Consider the following 12440-nt stretch of genomic DNA (forward strand, 5'->3'; position numbering starts at 1 on the left):
GACAAATTCACTAGAACAAACGCATTTTTAAAAGAACATAAGTCTTAGCAGGAAAAAAAATTTTTTTTTATAACTAAGAGCTTCTTGTCTTGTAAATCAATTTCACACAATTTACAGTCAGAAAGATTCTCAGGAAAGAATATTTAATGATATGTAAAGACACTTACTTACAATATGATAAATGAAAACGCTGGACAGAAAACTATAATACAGCATGATCCCAATTCAAGGAAAGAAACACATCTAGTCATTATGGGAATCATAAGATGATAGACTGCTTTTCTTACTTTTCTGAAGTTTTTTAAATTCCTCTAGTGAGGAAGTATATCTTCACAACCTCAAAAAATTTTACATCTTAAAAATAAGTGACTCATAACTGACTGTAAGCATTGTGGGCTCTTCAAAGTGCAGATGGCATAATGATTTTTCTCCTTGAAATGATGTAAAGAGGTACACTATCTCAGTCTTCCAGGGCTTTTCCATGATGGACAAATGTTAGACTTCCTACTGCTTCTAAAACTGATCACTGGAAGGGCCAGAAAACTTAAATTCAAACTCTTCTTTGTATTCACAAATCTATCTTGTTCTTAAAATAAGAGTGTAGCTTAGATCCAAAGGGCAATTTTAGGTGTGAAGCATACTGAGTTATTTTCCTTTCTACCTCCTGCCCAGTGAAAAGCAATGATAAAGCTCAAATAAATACACTCTGCTTATTGTTGCTATTGTAGGAAAGTGGTTTGCTTGCAGGGAGGTCCAATAAAAATTGATGACACTCAAACTCAATCAAAAAGCACTAGTGGCCTCTCCTATAGAATGCTTTTCCTGTCTTCCAAAAAGGGTCCCTCGTATGGAATTGTTAAGATTCTCTTTCTCTCAGAAGGCAGGCTTAGTTTTACTGGTTTTCCATTCAAACATACCTTACATCAGATTTAAAGAAAACTGTATCATTTTCTTTACTCTATAATCATATACCTGGGTTGTTCACACAGAATGCAACGACACTGGCCCTAAGGAAATATGACTTTTTGATGCTTGAGGCAACTGAGTCTTGAAAAACCTTAGTCCCAGGTGGTCTTGTGCTTATTCTCCCAAGTGGAAAAATCATTGTCATATCTTGGATAAGACTCTGGATTGCGGGGTCAGAAAACTGCTATCATCCAGCTAAAGAACTTGGGACAAAAAAAATCTTTCCTCTGCAGGTCTCATTTTCATCAGATATAAAATGAGGATGGGCTGTAGTACATTTTTCTTAAGAGGTCTTTAAATTCACTTCTGAAATCATTCTGCAAAGGTGAACAACCCATCATGGTTCTTTCATCTAAATATATATGATGAGAAACACACATTAAGAGCATTAAGAAAAGGAAGCGTTCTGCCTTCGAAACATAGAGTGAGATCATACCATGTCTATTGCAATGCCCAACTCATTCAATCCCAAAATGAAAATTTTCTTTTAGCCAAAGTCTTGGATTTTGGCAAACCAACCCTGAGCCAGGCTGGTTTCCTTTGTAAAAGACCAGGAGGAGTGAAAAAAGCTTCTGCTTCCAGTGGCTGGCCCTGAGGCTGGCTGCTGGTGCAGAAGACACACCTGTCTTTCCAACTGCCCAGCTTCCCAGCCCTCAAATGGTAGGCTACTAGGAGAGCAAGAGCAGTTTTATTTATTTCCCTTTCTCCTCTTTAAAGGTGATTTTGTTAAAACTGTACAGCTTGTTACCATTGTCGAATTGTGACTCCCTAGAGGATTATATATTTCTAAGCATGAAGGCATCTGTGTGGCAATAAAACATGCAACATGCCCCAACCACTTCATTTTTTTAATTAAGAAAAAAAAAAAAAGTTAAAGCCTCCCACAAAGTGATGTTCTGATGAGCACACCTCCCATGCAAGCCTTTCAAAATACTCTCAGAAAAGGCCCTGGGCCTAGTAAACCAGAGCCTCCACAGGCCCCATCCCATGGGTTCAGTTTCTGACAGAAGCCATGTGCCAGGATCCACAATGAGTGGAATTATAATCTGCCACAGCAATCAAGCCTTCTCCCAGCTGACCATCCAGAAAACAACATTGGCCCATCATGCTTTTAAGGGAAGGAATTAAAAAGAAATCAAACAGCCCCAGAGAGATGGAAACACTCGAAAAGCAGAGGAAAATCTTCTGTTAAATAGTATGAAAGATCCAGGTTTCCCAAATGGCATTTAAGGCACTGGGAAGAAAGGCTGATGTCTCCCAGAGGGGACCCAGCTTTGATGACCAAACTGCCCTCAAACATCAGGCTGTACATTTTTGTACAGCAGGGTACCCTCAGGCGAGACAACCATAAATAGCTTAAAACAAGAATAGGAGATTCCATCTGTTTCTGGAATATTTCAGCAGCACCTGCTTTCAAGGTAAAACTCTGGGAGCTGTCCCCACAACCTTCCTTCTCAACTCCCTTCCCCATCCCCCATACACTTATTTAAAACTGAAGCAGCTACAACACAATCCAAAAGGGTTTCTGCCATTCCACCTGCCTAAGGAAAGAGTCCTTTGATTTTTCTCCTAAACTGTATGTGTTGCTTAAAAAACACTGAAGCAGTTAGAGAAGCCCAAGTTCTCAAAACCAGACTCTATTACTTCTAGCTTCTTTTTTTCTGTGAAAACCGAGCTTTTTTGTTTATAGTAGAAATGAGTACAATACAGATGAAAAAAGGATGCAATAGTTGTTCTTGCCATTAAGTCAGAAAATGTTCCAGATCCTCACTTAACACAAAGTTTAAACATAAGCCCACACGCCAATCTGCATGGAAAGAAGGATAATAACTCCCCGATAAGATCCAAGGAACACATTCTATTAAGTTATTAAAAAAAAAAAAAAAAACACTAAAGTTGAGTCTTGAAAATTCCAATCTAAATCAGATGCTATTCCCAAAGTGATGTACAGCATCCCTCTAACAACCAGAAAACGCCAAGCTTGTGTAGATAGCAATTTCATGTACAAACATCAATATTTCTAACACCTGCCCCAGACCATCAGGTGACACAACATTTTCTATGGAATAAATTCAAAATCTTGAGCATGGCCCACAAAGACTTTCACAGTCTTGTCCCAAGACTTTTACGGCACCGTCTCTCGCTATCGATCTTTCATCAGAATTCTCATCATTCTTTTACTGTACCTTCCATTTCTCTGGACCTCTGTGCACCAGTTCCCACTGCCCAGAGAGCTTTCCTCCCGTTCTCCTCCAGGCAAGCCTCCACTGATTCTCTAAGGTCCAATTTAACTGGAACCCAGCAGCAACACTTTCTCTGATTCTGCAAGTCAAACATGAGCTCTGCCTAATCTGTGACCCCAAAGAAACTTACGGATACATATTTTTTAAAAAAGCATCTATCACAATATATTTTAATTACTTATTTACTAGTTCCTTCCCAAAGATGAAGTGGCCCCCAAGACAGTAAGGGTAGTAGAAGTGAAATGGGAGATGGGTATCAAAATCAGAGGTGGCCTGGAACAGTGCACCTAGAAGCAAATTCAACTTCATATTTGGTAAAGGGCAAAAAGTATATATTGTTAACAGTTTGAAATACCAAGTTCAGAAAATGCAGCTTACCAAACTCTTGGATGAATAGGACAACTGAAAGGTTCTCATATGGGGAGCTGAGGCTAGATCTGTGTCTCTATTTTAAGGGACCTTGAGGTAAATAAAGGCCAAAGACCACATGTTATGCATTGCTCGTTCTTGAAATATGCTAGATACTAAGATACTTACTAAGTGAATACAAACTTTAAATGTTAGGCTAAAAAAAATTTAGATGCCATATTGATGAAACAAGTTATTTCTTCCCAAAATGGATAAGAGGTTCTGAACAACTCTATTTGGATATAAATATTGTTACTCAAGGTTTCTCAAAAGCTGAAATAAGATCCCTATATATTAAGTAGAAAATTGTAGAACACAAATACTTTTAAAGTGCCTTTATAAAGAATAAGTTAATACTATATGGCTTATCTTCCATAATCTACTGCTCCCCACTCTAAGCAATACAGTTATGACTTTGAACTCCTACATTTCTTCTGATCATCCAAAACCAGAAGCTGTTTATAAACAGCATATTTTATTACAGTTTTAGCCTTGTTGGGTCATGTGTTTTTTGGGCAAAAGAAGCCACAAAAAAAGTGATCTAGGTCACTTTGTCTTTGTCTTACAATATTAAGATTTCAGAGGTAAATATTTAGTACATATTAGACTCAGATGGTGCTATCTGAGAATGCTAAAATACTTTCTTGGATTCTTGGGTTTATAAAGAAGAACAACTAACTTACTCATAACTCATGTTCTCCTAGCTGGTGCTTTTAACCTGGGGCTTCCCAGGTGGCACTAGTGGTAAAGAATCCACCTGCCAATGCAGGAGACATGAGAGATGTGGGTTCGACCCCTGGGTTGGGAAGATTCCCTGGAGGAGGACATGGCAATCCACTCCTGTATTCTTGCCTAAAAAATCCCATGGACACAGGAGCCTGGCAGGCTACAGTCCATAGGGTTGCAAAGAGTCAGACATGACTGAAGCGACTGAACACACACACACACGCACACACCATCTAGTAACTAGCTAAATAATATAACGGTGACTCTCAAAGAAAAGTAAAATGCTTTAATATAAAGAACCAGTCAATTGTGGAAGGAAATAATGCATTTGACTTTATATACCATGGTATTTTTGTTAATAAGAGTTTTTACTTTAGTACAACTACATCTCTGTCAAGGTTAGCTGGTAACAAGAGTTCAAAAAAACTTTGAAAAAGAATTTTTTAAAATAAACTTAGGGATTCAATCCTTCATAAAACAAGTATTACTAACTGTCTACTACGTACAGAGACATTCTTTAATACGCTTTGGATGTATCTGTGAACAAAACAGGTTAAGAATTCCCAGGCTTCATGAAGCTTACATTCTAGTGGGGAAGAACAGACAATGCCCCTAACAATGAATCTAATAAGTTATATTGAGTAAAGGATGTCTAAGAACCTTTCATTGCAAAATTACGTCTAAATTTTGTAACATACTAATGACCCAATCCTTTATGGACACAATGCCTGTCCAGTGTGTCACTGAATCCAAAGTGTAAGAATCAAAGGTGCACCTCTTACGACTAATATGAATTGTCCGGTAATATGAACCATGCTTCTGCCAACAACAGGACTTCGTATTTTCTCTTTGAATTAGTATCCAATGAGGCCTGTCCTCCCACTTGAGCCCCCAGTATTCTGCTTTTCCAACTGAATGGAATGGTTCTCCCTGTCTCTGAAAGTCATGCACTCCTCCGTCAAGCACTACACTAAGTGATGGGGATGCAGATGCTGCTTAAGACACAACCTTTACCAGTAAAGAGTTAACTCTTCACTGGCAGAAAGACAAAAGAAGATCAAGGCTTATGAGTGGATAGCTTAAGAGTGCAAAGCATGCTGGGTGCATCCAGAAGATGGGATGATTACCTCTGCCTGGAAAAGGGGACTCTGAGAAATGCTCAAGCTGAGCCTGGAAGGATGGGTAAAAATGTATGAAGGCAGAAAGGTCTGATCGTTCATGTGGTCTAGGAAGCAAGTGAGCTAGGAAGCAAGTGAGCAAGTGAGAGAGAAAAAGTGATCCTAAGAAGCGAAATCCTAGAACAGTGGGGGCTATGTCTGCACAAATGCCATCACCAGGAACTACATCCCTCATGGGAAGAAATGGAAAAGCAAAAGTAAAGGTGGCAGCTGAGCAGACTTAAGAATACTGGGCACACTGAGAACATGACTGGAGTTTAAAACACACATTAACTAAAGGAAAAGCATCTGAAGCAAAGCAAGAAGACCAAACAGCAAAAGAAGATGATGCTAAATAATAATGTAACCCAGACCCAAGTCCCATCAATGTTCTCTTGGAAGACCTCTCCACTGGACATGTCACCAACCCGTTATCCAGGGTTAACAGCAAGTTCTTCCACTCACATGCTAGTCTCAACCCAGCAATGTTTCCAAATCAAGCACAGGGAAAGTGCCATTTTGTGTGCCCTGTACATAAGCAACAACTGAATAAGATAAACAGAGCCTTCTGGCCTCATGTTAAATACCCATGAAATGCATGTCCCAGAATCCACAGAAGACTAAACTACAGCCACTATGCTCTGGGGCACTAGATTAGCAACAGTAAGAAGACACTATTACACGGGCTCACTCTATGTGTTATATATAGCATATTGTAGCAAGATCATCCATCTCCCCAGCTCATCTCGGGAACTCTTCAAGGACAAGGACTAGCTCATAGTAAGCACTCGATTAAGGACTGACAAACAAGTGAATGAATTAACCCACCAAATTTTCCCCTATAGCTCCTAGCTAGTACACACCAATTGTACACACAATTGAAAACACACCAATTGCTGCTATTTTTCATTCTAAATGATAATAGCAAAAGGCTATTCAACTAGCCTGTCACAAACATGGCCCTACATGTAGATACAAACACCAGAATCAGATATGAGCAATTTTTAAACTTAAATTTTTAAATAAACAGTTTTCCACTCTCTGAAGTGTGCTGAGTGGTTGCAATTGTACCAATTCAAGAATCTCCCTTCCCTCAATACATACACCCAAGCTTTGAAAGAAACATCACATCCCAAAACATTATGGGACAAAACCTTTTTGCAAAACTTCAAGAACTTGGTTTAAACCCTCATCTCCCTGAATGACTACATAAATATGCAGTGTCCTAGCCAAGGCTGAAATACAACATCAGACAAAAATGTAAGAGAAAATTTTCTTGAAAAAAATTGTTAAATAAAAAAGTAAATAATAATTTATATCAGAGTCTAATACTCAGGGCAGGTAGTCCTTGGGCCTGGGCTAGAGGTGTGTTTGAGAACAGGAGTCTTGCAAAGCAGCCGGGTTTGTACCTCCATCTTAAGGTCTTTCCAGCAGTTGTCCTCTAGTGCTCAAATTAGATATACTATGCCTGATGAAGGAGCCAGTGGACTTCGCTGATTAAACACAATAATAAGATTTGTGTAGAGAAATGCAGAAGTAGCATTTCTGACTGACAGTTATAGAGCTAAGACATTGAAAGTTAGCCCTCACCACCCCCATGGTGTTAGGGTGTGTGTGTGTCTGGGGGCAAGGGGGTCTGCTCTTAGTGAGGAAGAAAAGAAAATGCAGAGACTAGTACACCAGAGAACTACTCCTTCTGGAATTCATAGTGGGTCTGGCCTCGCTAGGCTCAAGCCCAAGATGGGAGACCCGGGTTTTGTCAGGGGCGCCTCCCTGCTATCCTGCCCTGTGCTGCTGCACATGAGCAGAGACAGGAGGCAGGCCCCTCTGACACCTACTTAACCAAGGCAGATGCAGAGGAGAGTGTGTGGGATGCCTTTACCTCCCCCTCAGGAGGCGCCCAGCAGGAGCCCACAGAGCCAGCAGCTCTGAAATCAGATTTCCACACATCCTGCAACCCCGGAATATGCCTTACCCCTCTGGCAGGAGGAAACAGAGCATTAAGTAAGTGTGCTTCTGGTGTGTGAAGGGAATTTTGGAAGACCTAAAGAAGCCTTCTCACAGGATTCTGCACTTTTTTCAAAACCCCTACGGAGGGAGCCAAGTTGGGAAACAGTTACTTACTCATTGACCCGAAAGGGGCAGGGGTGTTACTTTGAGAAGGACACAATCAGTGTCTGCAAGACGTCCTGAACTGCAGACACATACTTTATTAATAATCTTACATACACAAAATGTCCAAGGGAAAGCCTAACAGGCTAATTTCTGACAGCTCCAGATAACAGAAGGAGGAACTGAAGCCATACTGATTCTCCAGCTTCTACACACTCCACAGACGCAATGATCCCTTTTTCCACCCAAGGGATGTGATACAAATAAATAAATACAATTATCTGTAGAACTTAAAGTGCAAGGACAACATTGTAAAGTTCTTCTCCCCAAGTGCAGTGACTTATGGGAAGCAGATAGGAAAATAAAAAGAACAGCTGGAAAATTTAATTACAGAAGACCAACCCAAAAGCTGACATTGTTTCATAGAACTAGCCAATAGCCAAAGCCATTTTCCTTACCTTAAGATACAGAAGCAACTCTTTGCTCCTGAAGATAAGCGGCAGAACCCGAATCTCTGTTTGCTGTCAATGTCAGTGAGCACGAATGTGAAGTTCTGGCCAACTTGGCTAACTGTGAGGCTGCGCCAAAGAGAACAAAGGGGAAAATGAATGTGCAGTAAGTTTCCTGATAAAGTATCTAATCACAACAAGTCGTTGAACCTGTAACATTTCCTTTCTCAGTGGAATTCTTTATAAATGAACTTAACATTTACACACTTCAAGAGAAAAAACTGAGTGAGTATTTTTTAAAAAAGAAAAAGACAGCAAGCAGTGACCACTTCATCATAGCTACCAAACCTCCTACTTACTGCACTCAGGCAGGTGTCCCTGTTGAGCACTGCATCCAGTTTTGAAAGGTGCATCCTATTAACCTCATTTTACAGATGGAGAAATAGCCTAGAGTGCCACTGCGTAAGATGTCAGGTGGTAAATTGCAAAAAGCTGAATTTTAAACCTAGGCCTATCTGATACCAAAGTCTTCCCTGCCAGTTTGCTGGTAATGATGCTCACCTGATTATTCCTCTAGTTCAGAAAATAACAGGGACTGCAACAGCAGAATTTAAATGCCAGCCACAAAGTTAGACATTTGATATTATACTATCTCATTTACTCTCACAACAACCCTGGAACTTCAAGGATGTTCCCATTTTACAGAAAAGGAAACTATAGAACTTAATAAGTAAATAACTGAATCAAGTTCACGAAGCCACTAAGGGGAGGAGCTAGAATTCAAAAGAGGGCAGGGTTAGCTATTACTTTCCTAAATTCCTGTACCTTTCATAATTTCCAAATTTATGAGGACTATATTTTATATTTTATAGGACAGAAATAGCAAATGTCTTATCAATGCAAGATATTTTCTGAGAAATGGAAACAAGGTTTTACAGAAAAGCATTAAAGATAAAAACTAAAAATTCCTGCATCAACACAAAAATCAGCAGACCACACAAAAAACTAAAAACATTTCAAAAAATTAAGAAGCATATTACAAGTCAGATTAATCTAGAAACTCTTTTAAAGTTACAAAATGTTTTAAAATCCACTTTTTAAAATCAGTTTACCAGTTAGCCTTTGGATTCCTCTTTAAAAAGTCAAATCTTATACTTCCCTGGTGGCACAGTGGATAGGAATCTGCCTGCCAACACAGGGGATACAGGTTCAATCCTTGATCTGGGAAGATTCCACATGCTGTGGAGCAACTGAGCCCATGATCTACAATTACCAGGCCTGAGCTCCACAACAAGCAAAACCACCCCAACGAGAAGCCTACGCACCACAGTGAAGAGTACAGCCCCCATTGGCCATAACTAGAGAAAGCCCATGCAAAGCAACAGAGACCTAGACAGCCAAAAATAAATAAATAAAATTTTTAAATAGTTAAATATTACAAATTCTAGTATACAAATTTATGCAAACAAAATATTTTATAATTTGACACTGACTTATTCAAAGGAACTCATTAACTTGTATTTTATATATATATTTTACAAAACATACTCAAATTGATAAAATATTCAAATTAATGCTCTCACCTATAATTTGCTATAAATTGTCAGTAGAAATGAAAAATCATGGTTCACCAGGCCTTTTCCAAAGGCCGACTGATTGAGTTTTTGACAGCATACGAATTAAGTCTTTGAATATGGATAGCATTCTTTTCTAAAATTCCCTTATACAAGCCACATAAGAAAATTAAAGTATTTTAATTTTAAAAGACTATCAAAGTATTCCAGGACAAAAGGTCAGTGGACCCTACCTGGTCATATTTAAGGAAATAATTCCTGCCCTCAAAGAATGGTTAGAGATTACAAGAAAATAATTCAGAAAGCAAAGAGAGTTCCAACTCTTTTTTAACTAGGAAGGTGAACAAAAACAAGGTAGGAATTTAAAAGCAAGATGGTAATAAAACAGGTGTAAGTAAGTAATGCTATCCCTCCACCTTATGTAAGCCAGAAGAAGGAACACATTCCTATAAAAGTTATAGAGCTGTCAAGGGGATACCAAAACGCTACCTTCTTATGGCTGTTATGTTTTATCTATAAAGCTTGGATACAGTGTTACTATGGTGACTTAATACTATGTTTTAAAGGGGGATTATATGATTAATTTTAACAAGGTTGAGAACTGAAGATGTGTGAGAAACAGAATTCTAGCTCACATAATTAAAGTGATTGGGGGAAAAAAGTGGGCCTCATCAGAGGAGGGGGAAACCCTGTGTTATTAAACTATTTAAAGCAACAGGTCAAGATGATTCTAAGTTACAGATAAGGTCATGCTTTTATGAAGTACTATTATGTATTCATATAAAAGATGACTGTTCATTATCTTAACTAAGGTTTGGTTTCACTTCTAGAATTTTTAAAAAGAAGAATCCTACAAGGAAAGGTACTGATACAACTAGATGAAAAAAAATACCCAGGATTTCTAGGAAAAGGACACAGAAGGAACACAACTTGGTTTGTGATCTGAGTGTCCTTAATTTCTCTATTATCTGTTCACTACCTTTAAAAAGGCTGAAAACTCTTTCAGCTACACTGTAGGCTCAAAGAAAGGTTCATTACTCATTTGCTTGGTTCAAATCCCAACTCAACCACTTCCTACTGAGCCTTAGTTTAGCAAGTTACTTAACCTCCTGAGCAGCTCAGTTTCTTCTCCTGAAAACAATCATCCAACTCAAAGCATATCTGGGGAATAAGTGAGTGTCTGGTACAAAGGCTAGACCACAGTAAGAACAATTAATAGAAGAGACACAAGTTGATACTTGCAATGAAAACTAAATTTCATCTTAGAATCTTCTTGACTCAGCTTTGTAATATTTGAAAGTGGAAATAGGAAGGCTGCCTTTCTTCCCTCTCTATCACATCTTTTCAGCAAGGGGGAGTCTTCTGGGTGACCAAGAAAGTTGCTCATTCTTACATTAAAGTGAAAAAGATTCTTTTGGGGGTGCCACAACTTAGAAGGTGGGCACTTACTATTCTCAGTTGATTCACTTTTTAAATTCCCAGCAGGATGAAGTACAAGTCATTAAGAGCCCCAGATCATTAAATCCTAAAATATTTTTTCCTTGGACAGTTCAAATTAACATTCAAATTGAGTTCAGATTAACTCAAAGGAGTCTTAATCTTCAAGGAATTTATCATTCCCTCTCTGCTTGCTGAGGTAGTCTGTAACAGTGTTCACTATTTCTCCATAAAAATGACTGTGGGGAAAGGATTGGCTTTCTTAAAGACTGCAGTTTTTGTGATTACCTCCAGGATCAGAATCCATATACTTTTTTAATAAAAATCAGATTTCATAATGATTAAAGGCAGTGGGAACCTTAGAAACCAACTCATCCAACTCTCTTGTTTCATAGATAGGGAAGTTGAGGCTCAGGATGTTTTATTGTGGTGGTGATGGTGGTTTTGGTTTGCTTTTTTTCTTTTCAAAATAACCAAGACCAAAAGAAAAACCCACACACAATTCTGGTTGAAAATCCTTTCCATTCTGCCACACTGCATCAAATACAAGGAAAACTCTCCCAAGAAGTTACTATTTAGTTTAAGGAACTCAGGTATGTGAGGAATTCAGATAGTTGTCTCATCAAACAGACTAACTATACTTCCCACTAAGCAAGAGAAACCAAACTTGAGTACTTCCAGAATTAAGCCCAAGCGACCAGAGCCAGTATCACCCTTAGCTGTGCTTTCCACCTAGCTGTCTAGGTGAATACAGAAAATAGAAAACAACAACCATCTCAACCACAGACTTTAAATTTCATGCTGCCTCTTAAATGCCTGTCAGCCATTCAAGACCCCTCCTGCAGCATTTTGCCTAATCTTCAAATTATTTATAGGTTCAATGTATGAATGGTATGAAGCATGTGGATGGATAGTTTGATTCCAATCTTCCAGTCAGAAATCAGATTTCCTATATCAGCCTCACTTTTAAGTTTGAGGTGAGACAGTGGGATGGCATCACTGACTCAATGAACATAAGTTTGAACAAACTCCAGCAGATAGTGAAGGTCAGGGAAGCCTGGTGTGCTACACAGTTCATGGGGTCGCAGAGAGTCAGTCATGACTTAGCGACTGAACAACAACACTTTTAAGTTTAGCTACATATCTTACAAACCAAGCAAGTACACTGCGCACTGGAACAAGTACTGAACATACAACATCCATCCCGCTGTGGAGCTGCCTGTCTCGATGGAGAAGCATAAACAAACACAAAGCGTATAGCTCGTGATAGTGTTATATGAAACCAAAGAAAGAACAAAGAGGGAAACGGAAGAAAAGGGAAAAGCCCTACTGAGATAATATGGTCAGAGACAGCTTCTCAAAAATGAT

The 12440-nt window shown here is 38.9% G+C and overlaps 1 protein-coding gene across 8 annotated transcripts in view; it reads right to left on the minus strand.

Moving 5' to 3' along the window:
* Nucleotides 1-12440, minus strand: part of DENND1A (DENN domain containing 1A) — a 531199-nt gene that overhangs the window by 341647 nt on the left and 177112 nt on the right. For all 8 annotated transcript variants that reach the window (XM_070798129.1, XM_070798130.1, XM_070798128.1 and 5 more), the window contains exon 5: nucleotides 8071-8190. In XM_070798129.1, coding sequence (XP_070654230.1) covers nucleotides 8071-8190 — 120 coding nt within the window. The remainder of the gene's footprint in view (nucleotides 1-8070; nucleotides 8191-12440) is intronic.

This window comes from Bos indicus, chromosome 11 (assembly GCF_029378745.1).
Source record: "Bos indicus isolate NIAB-ARS_2022 breed Sahiwal x Tharparkar chromosome 11, NIAB-ARS_B.indTharparkar_mat_pri_1.0, whole genome shotgun sequence".
Classification (NCBI taxonomy): domain Eukaryota; kingdom Metazoa; phylum Chordata; class Mammalia; order Artiodactyla; family Bovidae; genus Bos; species Bos indicus.